General features: G+C 29.5%; 6 protein-coding genes across 11 annotated transcripts; 2 read left to right on the forward strand and 4 right to left on the reverse strand.

The window, feature by feature from the left end:
• The first annotated feature begins 81 nt into the window (after positions 1-81).
• On the forward strand, positions 82-5,972 carry LOC122571133 (WD repeat-containing protein 82). Of its 4 annotated transcripts, none has more exons than XR_006317957.1 (2): positions 82-2,559; positions 2,626-5,972. XR_006317957.1 is itself a non-coding variant. In XM_043734490.1 (1 exon), the coding sequence occupies exon 1, from the start codon at positions 508-510 to the stop codon at positions 1,453-1,455; it is 948 nt and encodes a 315-aa protein (XP_043590425.1). In that variant the 5' UTR covers positions 82-507; the 3' UTR covers positions 1,456-5,972. The 4 variants fall into 4 exon arrangements, 1 of the variants encoding a protein (XP_043590425.1); XR_006317956.1 differs by having other exon boundaries at positions 82-1,714; positions 2,350-5,972; XR_006317958.1 differs by having other exon boundaries at positions 82-1,714.
• Positions 5,973-7,930: 1,958 nt separating this feature from the next.
• Positions 7,931-9,696, forward strand: LOC122571137 (U6 snRNA-associated Sm-like protein LSm4). Of its 2 annotated transcripts, XM_043734497.1 has the most exons (6): positions 7,974-8,018; positions 8,100-8,196; positions 8,276-8,317; positions 8,411-8,509; positions 8,604-8,781; positions 8,858-9,696. In XM_043734497.1, the coding sequence occupies exons 2-6, from the start codon at positions 8,194-8,196 to the stop codon at positions 8,953-8,955; spliced, it is 420 nt and encodes a 139-aa protein (XP_043590432.1). In that variant the 5' UTR covers positions 7,974-8,018; positions 8,100-8,193; the 3' UTR covers positions 8,956-9,696. The 2 variants fall into 2 exon arrangements, with proteins under 2 accessions (XP_043590430.1, XP_043590432.1); XM_043734495.1 differs by having other exon boundaries at positions 7,931-8,196.
• LOC122571132 (ATP-dependent RNA helicase WM6) lies at positions 9,300-14,730 on the reverse strand. The gene is made up of 11 exons (XM_043734488.1): positions 14,592-14,730; positions 13,464-13,692; positions 12,822-13,042; positions 12,425-12,608; positions 12,226-12,344; positions 10,509-10,640; positions 10,255-10,401; positions 10,015-10,152; positions 9,825-9,942; positions 9,698-9,753; positions 9,300-9,628 (listed from the first exon to the last, which is right to left on the reverse strand). The coding sequence occupies exons 2-10, from the start codon at positions 13,663-13,665 to the stop codon at positions 9,740-9,742; spliced, it is 1,275 nt and encodes a 424-aa protein (XP_043590423.1). The 5' UTR covers positions 13,666-13,692; positions 14,592-14,730; the 3' UTR covers positions 9,300-9,628; positions 9,698-9,739.
• Positions 14,731-15,366: 636 nt separating this feature from the next.
• On the reverse strand, positions 15,367-18,415 carry LOC122571134 (E3 ubiquitin-protein ligase MARCHF8-like). 2 transcript variants are annotated; one of them, XM_043734492.1, is made up of 7 exons: positions 17,994-18,415; positions 17,522-17,553; positions 17,146-17,443; positions 16,775-16,866; positions 16,425-16,605; positions 16,022-16,287; positions 15,367-15,952 (listed from the first exon to the last, which is right to left on the reverse strand). In XM_043734492.1, the coding sequence occupies exons 3-7, from the start codon at positions 17,260-17,262 to the stop codon at positions 15,691-15,693; spliced, it is 918 nt and encodes a 305-aa protein (XP_043590427.1). In that variant the 5' UTR covers positions 17,263-17,443; positions 17,522-17,553; positions 17,994-18,415; the 3' UTR covers positions 15,367-15,690. The 2 variants fall into 2 exon arrangements, with proteins under 2 accessions (XP_043590427.1, XP_043590426.1); XM_043734491.1 differs by lacking the exon at positions 17,522-17,553.
• Positions 18,416-18,552: 137 nt separating this feature from the next.
• LOC122571135 (GATA zinc finger domain-containing protein 15-like) lies at positions 18,553-20,052 on the reverse strand. Its single transcript, XM_043734493.1, has 3 exons — positions 19,911-20,052; positions 19,772-19,831; positions 18,553-19,692 (listed from the first exon to the last, which is right to left on the reverse strand). The coding sequence occupies exons 1-3, from the start codon at positions 19,984-19,986 to the stop codon at positions 18,941-18,943; spliced, it is 888 nt and encodes a 295-aa protein (XP_043590428.1). The 5' UTR covers positions 19,987-20,052; the 3' UTR covers positions 18,553-18,940.
• Positions 20,053-20,127: 75 nt separating this feature from the next.
• LOC122571136 (E3 ubiquitin-protein ligase RNF4-like) lies at positions 20,128-21,200 on the reverse strand. Its single transcript, XM_043734494.1, has 2 exons — positions 20,800-21,200; positions 20,128-20,728 (listed from the first exon to the last, which is right to left on the reverse strand). The coding sequence occupies exons 1-2, from the start codon at positions 20,955-20,957 to the stop codon at positions 20,419-20,421; spliced, it is 468 nt and encodes a 155-aa protein (XP_043590429.1). The 5' UTR covers positions 20,958-21,200; the 3' UTR covers positions 20,128-20,418.
• Between the last annotated feature and the right edge of the window lie 86 nt (positions 21,201-21,286).

The following is a 21,286-nucleotide window of genomic DNA, read 5'->3' on the forward strand; positions in this document are numbered from 1 at the left end:
GGCGGGCGTTACATCGACGTCAACGCAGATCGATAGCTTTACTCACGGTATGAATCTACAGTATCTTGAGAACAGTTCACGGTAATTCGTCATCCATTTCTCTAAACAGTTGGCAGAATTTGTGCGTGTGGTGTGCGCTAGTCTGCCGACGGCGTCCGTTCGTAGGAAAGAGAGAAGACATTGGAAGGAGCCCTTTTGTCAAATTAAAGGAAATCAAGTTCGGATTGAGAAGTAACTCTGATAGTCAAATAAAAGAGAAATCAAGAAAGTCCGGAGGTTAACAAGGTGATAGTTGAGCTGCGTTTTGGATTCTTTGACCTCTTGAACTCCCCGCGAGTTTTTTCTTCCCGCGAGGTGAATAACAGTGGTACATAGACGAACCCCTGACCCCTCCGCTGAAGCTTCGCGCCTCGGCGCCTAGACTATATCAGAAAAAAGGAAAAAGAAATTGCGGAAGCGGGGAGGTTAAGAGGACGGCACGAAAGGGAGAACGCGCCGTCCATCACCATGAAGCTCGTTGACCACGTGGTGAGGAGCTTCAAGGTGGCCAAGGTTTTCCGTGAAAATTCCGATCGCATAAATAGCATCGATTTTTCACCAAACGGGGATACTTTGATCTCTTGCTCGGAAGATGACCAGATCGTGATATATGACTGTGAGAAAGGCACTCAGGTGCGTACAGTCAATTCCAAGAAATATGGTGTAGATTTAATCCATTTCACCCATGCAAAGAATACTGCGATACACAGCAGTACAAAAATTGATGACACCATCCGCTATCTAAGCTTGCATGACAATAAGTATATCAGATATTTCCCAGGTCATAGCAAGAAAGTTGTATCGTTATGTATCAGCCCTATAGAAGATACATTTCTTTCTGGGTCTTTAGATAAATCATTAAGACTATGGGATTTACGTTCTCCTAATTGTCATGGTGTTATGAATGTTTCGGGACGTCCAGTTGCTGCATATGATCCAGAGGGTTTGATTTTCGCAGCAGGTGTCAATTCAGAGTTCTTGAAGCTATATGATCTACGCAGTTTCGACAAAGGGCCATTTGTTACATTTAAATTATCTCAAGAGAAGGAATGTGATTGGACAGGATTAAAGTTTAGTAGAGATGGTAAAACCATTTTGATCTCTACAAATGGCAGCACAATCCGTTTGATTGATGCCTTTCATGGTACTCCGCTACAAACATTTGCTGGTTATCTGAACAACAAAGGAATTGCAATTGAAGCCAGCTTTAGTCCTGATTCACAGTTTGTATTTAGTGGATCCACAGATGGGAGAGTGCATGTATGGAATGCTGAAACTGGATACAAAGTTTGTGTGCTTAATGGAGATCACCCTGCACCAGTTCAGTGTATTCAATTTAATCCTAAGTACATGATGTTAGCATCTGCCTGTACCAATATGGCATTTTGGTTGCCTACTGTTGATGAAAGTGCATAAAATCAATGCATCAAATACTGGGCAATGCTTGCTAGAATTTACTTAATTTTGTGCAAGAAGGAACTGAAAATGACATCGGTTCAAGGAGGGAATAACAACAGTTCTTGGGTATTTCAAATGAGCAGTAATTGCATTTACATTATGTACAAGGTTAATTAACCGACGTATGAGACGCCGGTGCTGGAACAAACCCAAGAAGCAGAAAAAATGGCTACAATATCCAGGAAATTGGCCCGCTTGGCTCATTGGCTTGCTTTGAGTATGTCATGCATGGTTTATGTATTTTGCCATCTTCATCTTCATCGTCATATACTCTGTGGCGCGATGAACGTGACCATCATAATACCTTGTCAATATTTAAAAATCGTGATACACCATCACTTCTCTTATTTCTCAAAGTATGCTACAAATATTGCTAGTATTTGGATATGTCATCTTGTGTACATAATTCCTTCTTGTGTACCTGTGTGTAGTAATGATACAGAATTATCTATACCATACAGACATCTGAACAGTTTGACCATACTTTGGCAAAACTAGTAACTTCAATAATTATTTTGATTCACTGCACTAAGAAAGAAATTAACATATATTATATTACCAGTAGAATGTATTTGTATAGATTTTTTAATTGAAACATTTTGATGTTATTCACTTGAAATAAGTTTGTGCAGCACAAAAAAAGAAAGAAGAATGATAATTTTTTTATTAATATTTTGAAAATAAATCGAATTCTATATCTACTATATGAAATTTTACATTTTATTCTATGATACATAATTGGTTGATGAAAAGAAGAATTGTAGTCGCTGATATCGCGCATGGAGAAATTGTTGTAATCATATTGCATTAACACATATCTCAACAAATTGATTCATTAATTAAATTTGCTAGTGGCCGTCCGAAATCAGGGATATTTTTCGTAACCTCATTATGAACGGGCGTTCACTTGAAATTCAATGATTATACGACCTCGTTGCGCGCAAGAACGATAGGATATCGAGCTTATTTATTATGCGCAATAAACATGTGAAATGTCTTAAATAGACACTTTGTTGACGGCAGTAAAGTATCTCGTGTTTCTACTACTTCCATGCGATAAAGGTATAATAATTCTGAAAGTATACTGCCAACGTTGGCACTTATGTTATTGTATATGTATTATTCTAGATATGGTATCGTTTTTAATCTACATGCGTGGAACCGGCGGGCCGGGTGAGAAAACATTCGATGATGGTAGGAAGTGCAGTTAAGTCTAATCATTTTCACACAGTAGTTCGGTAAATTTTAATGTTTACATCTATGCGATAAAGCATTTTACTATAAGCCAACAGGTGCATTGGAATGAACAGGCAGCATTTTATTACAAAATAAAAAAGAGAAAAAGATATAAAAAAGAAGAAAAAAAGTTTGACAATCCATCCTTTTAATATGATATAATTGTAGTTAAATGGTTGTTTCGTTTCGTTCTATACGTATGTAATTCCATACTTAATAAATTATCGAAATTATATTGTTTGCTTAGAATAAAAAACTGAAGATATCGCGAAAACCGCGTCGGAAAGAATATCACACAAAATTGTATGACTTGTACTACATATTTACAACACTGCTCGTGCACATTCTGTCTGTTCAATTATATAGCCCTGCCTTCATCATACGTGTATATATCATTATATCCACAGTGTCCTCTAGAATTTCTAGATGTTTTCCTTAACATACCTTATGCAAGAGTAGATGACTGTACTATTCTATACGAAAAAAACGCGTACATATGCATAGCGTGTATGATTGTGTTGCATATTTGCGTATTGTCTATTGATTCTACAACGGTGTATGAGTGCGTGTACGAATGTCTCTTTGTATGTAATGTGTTCGCTTGTATATCTTCGAGGTCGGCGAGCTCTTGAATGCATTACTTGTGCGCCAATGCACGAGAGTTCGCCACATCTTGTAAAATAGTATTTTTCTAAGTGGCGAAACAGTGTACGCAAAGATTGCGGTCTACGTCGAACATGCGAAAACGAAAAAATACGATTGTTATTTAAAAACGTGTATTGTGCGTAATTAACAAAAAAGAAGACGAATATACGCCGAATTTAATGAATCAGATCGAAGCAAAGATTTCATAGGGCACCCGAAAGATAGACTCGAAGAAACCAAATTGTTTTGAAAGTACCACGATCGATCCACGTATATAGATTAAAATACTTTCATACTGCCAACTATAATTGAATAAATCCAAGCCCATGCCAAGAATAATCTCAAATACGAATTTCTGTAAATCGTTCAACATGCGAAACACTGTGTTCCCAAACGGAAAAAGCGACAACTTGTATATATTCTGGCAAGTTAACGACGGAACATTATCTAATCGATAAATTTACGTTCTTCCGTGAGCGGAGACGCGGAAATTGATCATTGATCGATTAGATTTTTCAGTGATTATAAGTTCACTCCAATTCGTTTCCACGTTTAAAGCGTCAGTCAGGGGCATAAATAAACGATTCTTTTTTCCTGAGATTGTACAAATCCTCGTAAAGTTGTATATATAAAAACAAAACATGATATTTTTTTTACAAACATCAATCTTCATTTAGTGATTGTATATTTACATTCTATTGCCCACAACGAGGATACACAATCTATAAAAAAAGAAGATAATATTGTACGAGCCAAGAACTTTTTATTGTTAAACCATTTAGTTTAATTTTTGTCATATTTAACTATTTGAATGAAGTAAAAGAAATATTATTTCTAAACTATACAATATTACTCATTTACGCCTCTGTCATGACCGTCAATTCATGCGGCCACTTAACATAGGGATTTAGAACTGAATTAAGATTAGGTGTATATTGTGTCAATCGAATGAATCTTAACAATTAAGAGAGCGTTTTATTAAAATGCACTTAAAAAAAGAAAGAAGACGCAAAAGTAAACAAAAGATACTAAATGTGATGATTCATTGAAGTAATTTATCTATGTTTAATTATTCTATATTTAGAAACATTTATTTTGAAACGTTCTAGTTTTTGAGAGATTTCTAAGTTCCTACGTTAAGTTTTGGTAATGGGATAACAGTCGACATGCGTGTTTTGTAGATGAAATGTAGTCATATTCAGTACTAATTTTTAATTGAATTTTACGTTATTCTGCGTAAGAGTTAAGCCGATTAATTAACACGTTATACGTAATAGTGCATTATAGATTCTTAGAGAACTAGGAACATACGAAAACAAACGTGTTGTCATTATAAAATGGAAATTTCTATTATGAGACTGCATCTTCTTCCAATGATGAGTTAAAATATGCACACCTTTAACGCTTACATTTTAGCAGGAAATTAACTTTGGAAACATTCTTTTTTTTTTATATCGTTCTGAAACATTTAAACGATTAACGATACTGAATTATTCTTGAATACTTGGAACATGTGTTGTGCATAGTAAATATGAAGAGATATTTCAGTACTAAAAGAGAAAATCTTTTTACTTCCATATTATATGAAAATTGCAATAAAAATTGAAATAAGAATTCATTTTCTGTAAAGAAAGAAACAAAATGTTTTGTGATCGCATTTACCTATGTTCCAGTTCGCTAAGTCGAAATGACAATTAACACAGAATGATGAAATTTTCTTTCACTTTAAATGTAACAACATATCAGCGTGTTTATTAGGGAATTTTTATTGAACAAACATATTTTTAAGCGTAATTCACGAAAAAAAACCTTTGATAATAATGTTCAATTTATATATAACATTTATTGCGCAGATAAAAGATTTTTTCTCTTTTTTTTTTTAATCAATTTAAATAGAACGCGTGAAAGTTCACTAAGAAAAACAAATTCTAATAAAACACTTTTTTTGTACATTAAAATTTGGTCTTATCATTTTATTTCTATGCTGATTTCTATTAACCGTTTTTAGAAACATAAATAAACCCTAACATAGAAAAACATAATTTCACATTTCTGTTGTATGTATACTTTGTATATTGTTTTATTGATGGCTGATCATGTCTATGTTACTTTGCAAAATCGTTAACAGTATGGTAATGTTGAATAGCAATTTTAATCGCTAAAATTACGTAACACGTATGTTAATGTAACATAATTACATCTCTGCAGTAAAATCGATAGAATTTTTAGTAATTAAAGCTGTGCAAATATTGCTTAATATGGTATACGTGTAATTCCCTTTTTCATGCAATAAATTTATCACTTATGATATATAGCTGTTGATTATACATTTTGTTCAGACATAGTAAATATAAAGATGAGCTATTAATTTTTATACTTTTGGATGCAGCATCAATCATATTTTTTGTTATGCTAAAATTATTTTCATTATGTTTCGTGATGCTATTATTTCTTCGCAATATTTATAACAACATAAAAATGCGATATAAACGAGTGTATTATGATTTACAGTAATTGCAACATTCATAGATATTGTAAATTATAAGACAGATTATTATGAAATAAATTTAAATAAAATGGATAATACTTTGGAATTGAATTTTATTCTACTTAAAATAAAATTGTGTTTTTAAATATTTTTGTACAAAATTGATGTTATAAAGTAATATATGAATATTTTTCATGGTCACATTATATTATATTATTATATTATATTATATAAACAGATTTTTCATATAGTACGATGATTATTATAAAGTACATAAAAATATCAGACATATTGTATATAATATACACAAATTATTGAAAAGAATTTTTTTAAAGATAACATAAGCTAGCCTTTTAGAATTAATTTTACGATATAGTAAAAAATACAAAAGGTTTTATTTGTTTATTGTCTGTATATGACAAAATCTTTTTATTTCCTCAAAAGTACTCTTGATATTAAATCTTGCTTCATCGTTTTTTATAGTTTTGATATTATGAATTAAACATATTAAACAATCCAATCTTGAGAAGTTTCTTAATATCTTTTTACTATAATTCAATATTATTGGGTATTGCTGATATTTGAAGTAAAAATAAAATACCTATAGCAATTCCATCATGAAGTGGAATAACAGATTCTAAATATTTCATCAAGTATTTGCATTAAGAATAATTCATCTATATTTAGCATTTAAAATATTTCTATTTGTAATTTTGATTCGTAAATTCATATTGATCCTTCTGCAGTCTCAAAACCATTCATAACCAAATCATAATGTAATCCTCTAACCTATAAAGGAACAAATAACTATTTCACTTATTAAAATAAGTATATAGGTATATGTAAGTACTAAGTTCGTTAATTAATTAACAAGAATACCTTCTTGATAAGACAGTGGATAGTGGATAGTCGATTTAAGAAAGTGAATTCTTTATAAGATATTGCATATCATCTGGATGAGGTTGTATGAATAGATGATGCATGGTTTCTAATGATTAATGTTTATCAGTATTGAACAAAAATAAAGGAAATTCGGTGATCCATAATAATACATTCCTTGTACGAGTTTTTTGATCTTTACTTTATAAGAAATTTGTAAATTCAAGATGTACTTTTCCCAATAATATCTATTGTAATTTAAATTTGATGTTAATATATATAATTATTTAATGTTAATATATATATATTTAAATCAATGAATATTGAAAACATAATAAATTAATATGTATTTACCATGCGAATCTTTTCTCCACAAGTTAAAAGCAGAACATGTCCTTATTTTAAATTTAATTCTTGTTGTACATTTCCTTCAATATTTGTTATTAAAAGTAATTTGTTAAGTATCTTTGGTAGATGAATTTATTATGTTTGGAATTTTTAAGGATTTTTCTTCTATTTCATATCTCCAGTTCCCATGCATTCATTCCCTTAATCCTCTGGTCTTTTTAATGCTTTACTTTCTATGCTCAATTTACTTTCGAATCAATTTCTTAGTCATCTCTTGTAAGTCTTTTCTCTAAGATAAAAAATACCTCTTTTTATTTTATAGCCCTCATGTTCTGGTATAATGAACTGACTAGAACCATACAAATCTCTTAATATTAAAACTTTTAATTAGTTCTTGAAAATTCTAACCAGCCACATAATGAATATTTCCTCCCATATTTTGAATTCTTATTGAAGCAAAATTAACTGATTTCACATCTTCTTTTACCAACATTTGTCGTTTATCACCTAAGTTATGTATACTTACATTCTCATTAAAGAATATCTTGTATTAAGCTGAAAAAAATTAATTTTTATTTTCATGTCATTCAAATTATGTTGTATGAACTTAATACTTATTAACAGTTAATAAATATTTGCAGTTACTTTTCAATGATAAAAATTTGATTAATGTAGGTACTTTTGATACGATGCAATTATAAAACATTTCTTTTGTAACAAATAAAATATAAAAATTATAAGTATATGTATATTGTAGTAAAGAATATTATTTATAGTTTGCCTAACGAGACGAGCAGTGCTACTCGAATGTTACTAGTCAGCAGCCAATAATGTTAGCTGCAGTAATCAAACTTTATTTACGTTGTTAGATAGTTTTCGTTACTTTATATTTGATAATTAATTATTGAATGTATTTTTTATAAAAGTAAGCTTATCGATTTTTTTACAAGAAATATAATTATATGAAAAATTTGACTGTCTGGACTATACTATAACTACATTTTAGTTGGTTATCCTGACTATAATATAACTAAACATTTCGAACAGTTTGTTTTGATGTTGATCGTGCGATATTTAAATACACATCAAAGTGATAAAAAATGGTAAATTTAAAAATAATTAGATGAAAATTAAATTTTCATAGTTTATTATCATCATTTACTTCACATTTGTATTTTTCAGTTACCTTTGTCGTTATTAAGAACTGCTCAAAACCATCCTATGGTTAGTTTCAAATATATATTTATAAAGTTATATTTCATATAATCTAGCAATATTAGTGCTTTCAATTAAATAATTTAATAATATATTTTACAGCTAGTTGAACTTAAGAATGGAGAAACGTATAATGGACATTTAGTTAGTTGTGATAGCTGGATGAATATTAATCTCAGAGAGGTTATATGTACATCCAGGGTACAATAAGGATACATTTTTTCGAATTAATGAAATATTTCATAAATTATTTGTATAAAAGTTTATTATATATAATTTAATATATATTATTTAGGATGGCGATAAATTTTGGAGAATGCCTGAATGTTATATTCGAGGTAGTACAATTAAATATTTACGAATTCCTGATGAAGTCATAGATATGGTAAAAGAAGATGTACAAATGAAATCGAGGGGACGTGGAGAAATGAAAGGAAGAGGACAAAGTCAACGAGGTCGTGGTAGTGGAAGAGGTATAATCATATATAATATATATGTAAATATACATATATTAAATAGTATATACGTACATAAATATTTCTTTTATAGGAACTTTTGGTCGTGGTGGTAGAGGCCCTGCTGCTCTTGGTCGTGGTGGAGGTAATCAAGGAGGAAACAAATCTCAAAATAAAGCAAGAACCAAATAAAATTACGTTATCATTTTAGTTTACGTAGCAAATTTCCTATTCTTTTTCTCAAAAATATTCATACAAAATGTAAAATTATCACTTTTATTATATAAGTAATTTTTACTAAGATGTATAAACATATAAACTGAATACACAGCAATTTTTGTAACAAAAATCTACTAAGTACAGCAAAAAATACATTTCTACAGTTTAATTATATTTAACTAATAATTCAATTACGATAGTATCAAATGTACTATATATATAAAAAGAGAAATATTTATTTCGTTTACATAAGGTATTAAAGGGACATCTATGAGGATATCTATGAATTTAATTAGGATAATATTAAACGTACTATATATATAAAAAAAGAGAAATATTTATTTCATTTACATAAGGTGTTAAAGAGGACACAAAATGTATTCTCTTAATTCTATTTATACACGCAATTCTTATTTACTGAACGTAGAATGAAAGTTAAAATAGTATTGTACAATTACAACGTGAATTATTTATTGTAGTTTATTAGAAGAATCAGCGTAACTATAATTAGTTTGATTATGTCACTTCTTCATAAGGTTTGTCAGATCAATGAAAAAAAAATTGTAAATCGATACAAAATATATGTTATACTTAACATGGATACATAATGACAAGTGTACGGTATAGCGTTTAAATTTTCATGTGCCTGTAACAAAAGATATACCGATAAAAAGATAATCTATAATAAAATTGAGGAACTATAATTAGTACTTACTTTATCGTAGTTTCAAATTTATTTTGGGGAATGATGTTATATTTATCGTCCTTCAACTGAAACAAAATCGAAATTAATTTAAAATTTTTGAACTATGCATTCAAATTTTATACTAAAGTAAACTTACTGTATGAAGCTAGATCTATCTCATCTGGTAACTCTGTAATATTAACATCAAATCGTTCTTGAACATCGTTCAGTATCTTAGCATCACTTTCATCACTGACTAATGTAATAGCAAGACCCTGTAAGTATTAACCGAGTATTAAAGTGAATGTTAGTATTATTACATTATAAAATATCGTGCGAATATTAACCTTGGTACCGAAACGACCAGCTCTGGCTACTCGATGTAGGTATGTGTCCGAATCTTCTGGCATATCGTAATTAAACACTATGTTTACACGCTCAATATCCATACCACGTCCAAATAAATTTGTAGCTACTAAAATACGCTAAAATAATAGTATTTGTTTGCAATTCGAAACAAATGAAATATTACACATTTACATTACATGAAATGTATATTAGATAGGCCTACACTAGACAACATTTACCTTTTGGAAATCTTTAAATTGTTGATACCTTGATAGCCGTTCTTCCTGAGTCATACCCCTGTGTATACCAATCGCAGGAAAATTTTGTTCTGTTAGAAGTTGTGCCAAAGCCATACACCTTTGTACAGATTTTACAAAGATAACGACCTATAGAATGATGTAAAATAGAAACGAACATTACAGTAGCTTAATGCATAACGAAAATCTTAAAGTAAATAATAATAATATCGCTTAGTCGATGTCTGCGGACAAACCTGATTAAATTCAAGTACATCAAGTAATTCAAATAGCTTCTTGTTCTTTTCATTCTCTTTAAGTTTCACATAATGTTGTTGTAGACCGTGCAACGTGAGTTTCGCTTCATCATCCACATAGACTTCCATGGGCTGCGCAGAGAATGTTTTTTACAAGATTATCTATTTTACCCTATAGATAACCATACCTTTGATAATTTCTAGATTCAATATAATATTTTTCTAGATGTAACACATTAAGTTGAAAATGTAACGAAATTTACGAATGAAATCGAGTACTAGAGAAATATAAACAAAAAATCATTGAAAACAAATTTGAGATATAAAATGAACTACAAATGAAAATTTAACAAGTGACGTAAATGATGTGAAAATGTAGAATATTTTTTTTATGAATGTCCCAATTTCTCCCGCTTCCTTGATAATGGCAATTTTATATTAAGTAACTATAAATAAAATGTATTAGATGATTTCTCGAGAACTTTCTGCTTAAATTCTCAGTTTTTTGCGCTTATTTGTCGATCGGATTAGTTATGCTGGTTACATACGGTCCGACGACTTCCATCTCTGGGCAGTGCCAACAACGAAAACTCAGCAGTCACCTCAACAGAACTAAGAAGGCGCACCCATGAATGTTCTGTCACACATCCGCTGACCACTCGATGCCAAATCTCTTCTCCCAAATTCTAGTATACTCGGAATATGCCCAGAATTGGCCTCGATTATTGTTGGTATGCTCATTATCACAAAATTTAACGGCCTCTGGGATACATACTTTTTTACATCGCGACTTAAATAGCTTATGATTCATGATACACAAACTGATTTATATTTTGCTTTCACATAGAAGTGAACACGATCAAACTATGTATGAACACTTCCATTTTCACTCCTATTAATTGATTATTGATTTCCATTAGCTTTTTTTGCAAAATATCAAAATACGTTGTTTCGATTACAGATAAGACGAACGCGAATAACAAATTCTAGATATATGCCACGTAATTGCAGCAGTATCATCATCCTAGCTAACCCCAGTTTCCCATTCATCCTCTTGCATCTTCTTTCTTGCGCTCTTCTGTCTTCAGGTTTTCTTGAGATCTTCTTAGCCCCCCACCCAATCGAAAACTGCTTTCAATGCTGCTCTATGCCATTTAAAAATCTACCCCTCCCTTACACCTGATTGAATCATCTGCCCATAAAAATTGCAGAAACTTTTTCCACCCAACCCATCCTGACAGATATATGACGTTTCCTAATATTCGTGTAACATTATACAGAACATCATTTTAACTTTGGCAATTTCAATATGCAGCAGACAATTTAAAAGATTTGAACATCGAAGATAGGAACTAAATAAAATTGCTTTAAAACATCGTCAACGTCATCTTGATCAACTCAAGAAACGATTTTAAACGAAGATATCGTTCCTTTTATGAGTAGATATTTCGTCATCCGGTAAATGGAGGAAAACTTTGGAGCAGCAACTTGTTACGTTTAAGTTGTAGAACTTGACTTTCAACCGGAGACATCGAGGGGCTTTTCGTTATTGAATTCTGTGTCACTCCTTCAAAGTGTTGTCTAACTAGCCTAACACGCGGGTGCGCCGTCAACGATATTTATAGTATGGTTTGAGCTTTGTCCTGGGTATGAATACAGGGCCAACGAAGTAGGAGCAATCGAAGATCGAAGTGAAGAGGAAGATTTTTTTAATTACATCTTGCATGAACTTTTTGCAGACAGGACGTATCTCCTTGGACAATGTAGCGCTGAACATCATGACTTGTTTGCCGTGTGGAGTGCTTCTAAATATTTCCTGTACGTCCCTGCGCATGTCTGAAAATAAATGTAGGTTTATGATTTATATTCAACAGGGTTATAGTCATATATAAAAAAAGAACTGTATTTATAAATACCTAATAGCTCGAGCATTTTATCGCATTCATCGAGTATAAAGTGCTTCAAGTGTTTCAAATTTAATTTTTTATTTCGAACAAGAGCAAGGATACGACCTGGTGTACCCACAACAATGTGAGGACATACGTTCTTTAGGACTTCTTCATCTTTTTGAATTGGTAAGCCACCAAAAAATACACCGACCTAGTAATGTAAATATGTTACTCAATATGAATCATTATTCACAAACATATTTCTTTTATAAAGCTAAGTTGTATAATAAATATAAGAATCTTCGTCAGTGGTAGGTAGTGGTGTTAAAGAGTGTCACCATTATTTAATATGATAATTATATTTCATCATGTGAAGATTCCTTATAAATTATAATTAAATATAATTGACATAAGTTATGCTTACCTTCACATGAGGCATATATTTGCTAAATCGTTCATATTCTTTGCTAATTTGGAAAGCAAGTTCTCGCGTATGACACATGACAAGGACATAGACCTGGTTCTCTGTTAATTCTAATTGCTGTAATGTAGCTAACACAAATACAGCTGTTTTTCCCATGCCAGATTTTGCTTGACATAATATATCCATACCAAGTACTGCTTGGGGAATACATTCATGTTGTACTGTAAATAAGACTTACATGAAAAATCTCCATTTATTTAACATAAAAGATGTAATAATTTATACGAGTCAAGTAATCAGTTTATATAGACATATCATTCATGTATAGTCTGTTGTCCCTATCAGATTTTCATCACTTGGTTATATTAAATATCTATATATTTTAATATATTAGTTTTAACCCAGTACTGCCTGCAAGAGCATATACAATCTGTAAGTTTATGCGGACACAGATTTATCAAGATATGTACATGTCCCAAAAATTGAAATAAGGAAAAGGAATGAGTGAGATATTAACAATTAATGAGAATATAAAGTACACACACCAATGACAGTTCGTAGGAATGTAATGTCAACTGTCATTGCAGACAGTACTGTATATAAAATTTAGTACTGGTACGTTATACTTTGTAACATTATTACCTTCAGATGGATGTTCAAAACCACAATCAATAATTGCACGTAATATTTCTGGTTTAAGAAGAAAATCCCTAAATCCACTACTGTGAATGGATACATATGTGCCCTTCACTTCTTTTTTAGCAGGTGTATCCCTACTTCCATCAACTAATTGTTCAGTCTGTTCTTCATCTTCGTAATCCAAGAGGTCATCATTATCCGCCATCTTTTTTGTATATTTACTGAATTATTGCTAAAATTTGAAAAATAATATTATACATAGAACTAAAACCTACAAAAATTATATTTATATAATAAAACTACATACAGATATTTATACATGAAATTTATTATTAAATTTTGATTTCAAATTTGTAATAACTCTTTAGACCACAGATGTTTAAGCATTTATGGGAAATTTGGATGTACGAAAGATACGAAAGATAAAAGTATATAAAATATTCAAAGAACAGTACTTATTAAAATATTTAGTGGATGAAACAAATCTCTGCTTATCTTAGTAAATTTATATTAATTCCTTGATACCTTCCCTTATTTTTATCTGACAAGAAAAAAAAAAGAAAGAAACTTAAAATTTGAAAGTATTAATTATAATCTAGAAATCTATCTCCTGAAATATTATGAGAATATATGAATAAGAAAAAAATAAATATTAAGTCACTTAAATAAGTACTAAGTCTTTCAAATACATGATAAACAAATGTACCTATGAAAATGCACTTGCCTATAACAATAATGATTTTTGTACGAATAATATACTTAATACAATCGCCATTTTAGTGACGCTACATCGCTTACTCGTGGAAAAAACGAAGGGTATAAAATAAGTAAAACGGTCAAAATTAAAATTTTTTTGAACACTCATCTTAGAAATGTAAATTAGGCACATGTACATATCTGCATAATTAAAAATTATATAATTTATCCTTCAAATTCGTTCACACTTTCAACGTTACAGATTACAAGATAAACATTTATGCGTCATTTAATTTTTACTATGGAACATAACCAATAATAAAACTATTATGCAACAGTAAAATTTGAGGATATTCTTAATGCAATCAGATACATTTTACGTATGGATTGATTATTAATAAATAATTAAATACGGATTACAAATGTTCACCTTACCTCCAGACACAATTTTAACAAACTGACGCTCAGCAACTCATCACTACTGTAGTCAGTGCGTTCGTGTAATTTCTCGCATTATATTCCGGAAGACTAGAGGTGCCAACTACAAAACTGCATACATCCTATAAAGCCTATATTTGTATTAAAATTATTCGAAGTAATAAATTTTAAATAAACACAGTGAGAAAATTATGCTACAATTTTTTTTGCCTATTATTGTTAATATAATATTTAACATTATAAATAATAATACTGATGTTGATTACTTGTAACTTGTGAATAACTTCATTCTTATAATGACAATGACCGGATATACGCAATCATATATTATATTAAAATATTGGCGGTCTTTTAGGAATAAGTAATGGTAGCAATTAAAGGAAATATTTTATATAAACAAATATGTATAGTACTGAATGTATGTGTATTCATTAAATTCGTCGACTGCTTAAAATTAATCAAAATAAAATAATTATTTATAAGACAAAACAGAAAATGCATAAGATTTCAATGTAAATCAATTGTTGTTTGTAATAAAAATATCTATTTTAAAAATAGTATGTTTTATTTTGATATAACATTGTTCTTTCTAATAATAATTTAGAAAAATTTAATTAAAAATAAAAGTTAAATTTGAAAATCCTTATACAAGGAATTATATTACATTGGTATTACATTGTCTACCTTAACATCATTATTTATTTATTCATTTATTTATCCCAAATCAAAATTTTACTAAATGGACGCAAATTTTCATTATAAACATTAAGGGTACTGTTTAAATATGGTAAATTTTATTTAATAACATCACAGATACAATAATTATGTACAGTTGGAGAAAATGTTTAAACCGCTGGTTAAACACTTTCAGCTATCCCATTGTCAATGTAAGCACTGAAGTACTAGGTTTCAGATAAAGGTGCTCCATAAGGGCGGACATTTGACAGTTTCGAAATAGAAACTTCGATTTTCAAAATCGTACTGCGGTCTAGAATTACCATTTTATTCTAGACATATGCTTATGTTTGCATTACAATTTTTTTTTGCTAATCATTAGTGCACAATTAGCAGCCATTTTTTTTTACCCCCAATTGTATTACAAGTTGTCTTCGGACGAGGACAATTTATCAAATACATACAGTTTCAATTGAGCGTCGTGCCTTTGTGGAGGCGCGGCAGGATCCGGTTTCACCATCTGCGAGGCACATGGAGGATCTATGTTACGGGGTAATAAGGTATGATTGAGCTCAGGCATAGAGGCAGTTGGATCTTTTAGAGGCAATGTTACTTCTCTCAAAGAGTCTGTAGGTGAGGGAGGAAGCACCACTTTCTCAGGAGCATTTTGAATAAATATTACTCTAGAAAATATAGTCGATATTTATGACATTTGCAGCTAAATAGAAATAATTATTGCTAATATTATATACCTGTTAAATGCTCGCCATTTTCTGCATAATGTAATGTATACTTTGCACTGAATGTACATAAAAACTAAACCACCTGTAGAACCAATTACAACAACTATTAATTTAGTCCAGAAAGACCAGTCTACATATCCACGTCGAGCTTCTTCCACGGAACGTTCGACGAGTACATATAAAGACCAAGCCACACAAAGTGCAGCTACTGCATGAAAAGCAACCGCACACCATAATTTACGAACTTCTAGGGCAGACATTTCAAGTTTTTCCCACTAAAAATCATTGATTAATATCGTATATAATTTTTCCAAACTTATTAAATTAAGAATCAGCAAATTATAGGTTTAGTCTTTAAAAATCTGAACGAAAATTTCTTCATATATACAGAACAAATACAAAGAAATGATACCTCACAAAATGGTTTTGTTTTAGCATGCATAATAAATGTGAATTTACATAATTCACAAGCACGTGTGTCAGAAGCTTTTATCCATTGTTGAAGGCAAGCTTGATGTACATAACGTAAACTGCCACTGCAATAACAAGGTGCTAAAAGAGGAGCACCTTCTTCACCTTCACAATGACATATTCTGTAATAAAAAAAGAATATAAAATTTGCCTTTACATTACAAACATTATTGTATAATAAATATTGTTCGTAAACAATTATTTTAGCAGTGCCATAATACATAACTTTTTGTAAAAAGGTAAGAAAGTGTTGTTTGAAGATAATTTATAATAAGAGAATTTTACATTTACCTGCAAATATCATGATTGTTTGAGGACAATGTGCTTACAGATGAATGACAATGATCTGGTATGATTGTAACTACTGTTGCATATGTTGATTCCTAAAAAAATAAATATTCTATTAAACATAAATCAATAGATAAAGTAAATTTATGTTTTATATATTATAAAATTCTTTATTGTGATTCATATATGAAACTAAAATAATTTATTTATTCATTAATATTTTTTGTTATGATGCAGATATAAAACTAAAAGAATTTATTTGATCATTAATATTCACGGAGTAATTGTCTTAAAGTAAAAAGTATTAAAATAGGAAATAAATGTTTTATGAAAGATATGTGGATAAAAAAAGAAAGATATATAAGAGAAGTTACCCTTGGTGTCCATTCTGGTAAGCCTTCACCACCAGCAGGGCTATTGTTATTGGAAGGACCAAGCGACAGAGGTGGTTGCCGGTCAGGCGGATTAACATTGATCTGATGAACCGGCATCACTCTCTGACCTCAGCAAAGATGTGATCAGTGATAAACATTAAACAAACACATCTTAACGAGTGTTTGATAATTATTTTCCATTGGTATCATGTTTAAGCGCAAATTAATAGTTAATTACATACAAAAGACTTTTTGTGCCATGATGTTTAACATTTAACTTGAATATGTACTTAAAAACCTGAAATTATAGCGTACTTTAAAAGATGTTATATAAAACTGAAGTATTTGTAACTGTTATTTACATAAAAATATTTACTTAAAACTTTGATATTAATGATTAATTTATATCTGGAAGACGATATAATTATGTATTACACTTGATTCTTTAAAAATATAATTTATACAGAAATTATCAAATAATAAATACATCAAAAATATGTAGATAGCATAAGTATCTACTCTGATATCAATTGTATCCACTCAAAACAATGCAAAAATTGTTAAAGTAAAATGACAAGTATATTTATCATTAATATTACTTAATAAAAACAGAGAGAGAAAAATACAAATTAAACAATTTGAACAAGTAAAACGATAAATTCTGATTCGTTTCTTATTCAAATTTGTAATATTTATACAAAGAGAAAAGGCGACACATATACAAAAAAAAACACTGACAGTGACGAAAAATGCTACTACAGTGGGTTACATTTTATCAAAATTACTACGTAAACGTAACACTTGGAAACTATTCGACAAAAAGAAAACAAAGCATTGGCGTCACATACATCTTTTCATTTCCGTGGAAATCACACTAGCACTAAATTTGGTAATTGGATAATAAATATGCTATTCAAACAAGTTTGATTTTAAACGATTGAGTGACGTTTAATAAATGAAATTTTTCGTAATTGTCTTGATGAAATTTTTACATAGCACGAAACCAAGTCGATTTTGACACTTTGTCTCGAGTCAATGACACACTATAGGAAACTTGTATTCACTGCAGTAAATTAATTAACTTGCACAATTTAATGTTGAAATTATTTCGAAGTTTTCTTATAGTCTATCACGTTTTGAGGGCGTGCGATGATCCGCATCAATTTTCAAAAACACCACGAATACTGACTTTATTACAAAGCATAGTTCTTTCTTCACAACAGACTGTGTATCTTATTTCTCTGAGGCGCCGCCATAACGTAGAGCGTAGGCGTGGCGTGTGTATAAGATCAACCAATCCGTTGTTTGGAAATGACATTGAATATTATTACACCAATGAACGACCTCGATTCAAATTTGGAATACGTAAAAAATAGATACGAAAAATATAAAATATGCATGCATTAATTGTATTAAATCATTTATTTATTCTCTCATTATACAAAATATTTTTTTTGTCAATATACATGTAATAAAAAAAAAATATTCAAACTAAATAATAATATTGTTATTAGTTTAAAACCTTAACTTTATAATAGTTATTACTAGATTGCGGATTTTTATGCAGATTCACATTTTTGAGAATGTAATTAAAGAATTAATATGGCTTAACTTGATATTTTACATTAAAAGACCTCTGTGGCCAATTGTTTTATCTACCAAGCATTACTGAAAACATTGTACTTTGAATAGTTTATATATTTTTCACATTATGATCATATTTTGTAATTTTGTACTTTTAAATTTTATATAAACCCATAAAAATCTGCACTCTAGTTATTACATTTAAAAACTTTTAGATGTCATTGAAATTATTTTGTTTTGTAGATGAGATTATGTCAGTTTCATAAAAGTCTTCAATAGAAGAAAAATTAAAAATGTTACTTTGTTCTGCATTTTCGAAATATGTAGTATCATATGTAGCCATATTACTGGCATTATCAGTGTAACTTGATGAAATATTTGAACCACTCCCAGAATTTATTATATTTGGGTGATTATTATAAATAGTACTGTTTTCACAGAAATTAATAGATAAACTGTTAAATATGTCTGTTAACTGCATACTTTCATAAATTTTTGCAGTTCTTGACGTTTCTTTTTCAACATTTATTGCTTTAACACTTACATTATTTTCTGATTGGACAGCATATGAAGATTCTTGTTTAGTATTTTCTAATTTAAAATAATTATTGTTCTTTGTTTCTTCCTTAGTGTTTTCTGGAGAAATATCAGTAAGTGCATTGTATTCATTGTTATTTTCTATACTTATATTATATGGAATATGATTTTTGTTATCATGAAAGACTTTATGTTCATTTTTGTTGCATTTGCAACTTAAATTAAAATTATTAATATCATTTTTTAATTTATCATCAAATTTATTTAAAGAAATTGGTGACAGTGGTTTCTCTATGAGATTTTCCTCATTGTATCGAGAAGCACTTTCAGAACGTATATTATGATGATTTCTATTAAAATATACATCATAAATATTATCATCCTGAGAATACTTTTTCATATTTTTGTTGATAAGAATTTCAGGTCCTATATAGAAAAAAAATGAAAAATATTAAGAATTATTTTACCTTTTCTTATTTTATTTAAATTATTAAAAATTACTTACCAAATTTTTGATTTTTTTTAATTGATATATTTGAAAATAATCTTCCAGCTAATAGACCAGCTATGAAATAAATAATATGTATATTACATAAGTTGAATACAAAGAATATAACCATATTATAGTTTAAAATAATATTTACTAGCCATTCCAATTGCAGTGCCTCCAATGAAAAATGACATATGATTTTCTTTTTGTACTTTCTTTGTCTTAAACATTTTGAAATTTTAATTATACTAATCGAGAAAATACATCAAATCACGTCAATAAAACCAGATATACAAAGGATATAAAATAGTTCCTGTTATGTTAAATATATTGGAGATATTTCAAGGTGACAACAAAATGTAAACAGTAAATGACCTTTAAATCAAGATGTATTGAAATAGATACACTTTTAGATTTCATCAAATGCTTCAATTTCTTTTTCTCATAAATTAAAAGTGTATTAAGTTTTAAATTATTATAATGAATACATACAAAAATAACAACATATTCTATATATAATTAGAGATTAAGCATTGAAGTTTATATAATTACAGAAATATCATAAAATATACTTTAAAATACTCAAAACTTAGGGCAAATTACATATTTATAATAGTACTAATATAAAAAGTACGTAAATATGAGAACCAAAATCTATATGTTTAAAAATATAAACGGGTACAAGATTGTAATTTAATAATTCGTTGACATGTTGGACACTTCTTAGATTTAGATACCCGTAGAGCTAGAGTTATACATTTTGTACAAAATATATGTCCACAAGGAGTAGACATAGGTTTCATTTTAGAAGACAACTGTTCATAACATATTGGACAGGTCAATACAACTAACTTTTCTACTCTAGTATCATTAACATAACATATTCCAGTTTCTTTTGGGCTATTGGTATTATCTAGATCTATGATTTCCATTGTTTGTACATCTTTACATCTACTATTATCTGTTATTTCTCTAAAAAAATGTTTACCTTTAAATAAATTCGATTAAAATCAAGGAAGTATAATGTGACAATACATACGTACATGATAGAATCTTCAAGTTGTGCAACTTGTTTTTTAGAACCACGCTTTCGTGACTTTGTTATTGTTAAATTAACATATATTTCATCCTTATTTCGTAATTTTGAAGGTTGATCTGGTTGGTCAGTCGTTAAATCAATATAATCAATTGGAACTGACATTTTGTTAATTTCCTTCTTTTATTTTATGTTCTAGTTGACAAAATTCCAGTAGGCAGACACAACGGTCTTGGATACAATCGACACAAGACACAACTCAAAAAGTCCTTCGATAGGTTATCGATATCTTTTTCTATCGATAAGCCAATTTTTAATCGAGCGTTACAAGTTACGATATAATCGAACATACAAAAGAAACGAAACGAATATGTTAAAATCAAAGCAAACACAAATTTTAAATAAAGTTGTATCATTTAAAATATATATGGTAAACGTTATTATTATATGTTATGTATATAATATGTAAAAATATCTAAATAATCTCAGAATTT

This window comes from Bombus pyrosoma, linkage group LG9, assembly GCF_014825855.1.
Source record: "Bombus pyrosoma isolate SC7728 linkage group LG9, ASM1482585v1, whole genome shotgun sequence".
In the NCBI taxonomy this organism is placed as follows: domain Eukaryota; kingdom Metazoa; phylum Arthropoda; class Insecta; order Hymenoptera; family Apidae; genus Bombus; species Bombus pyrosoma.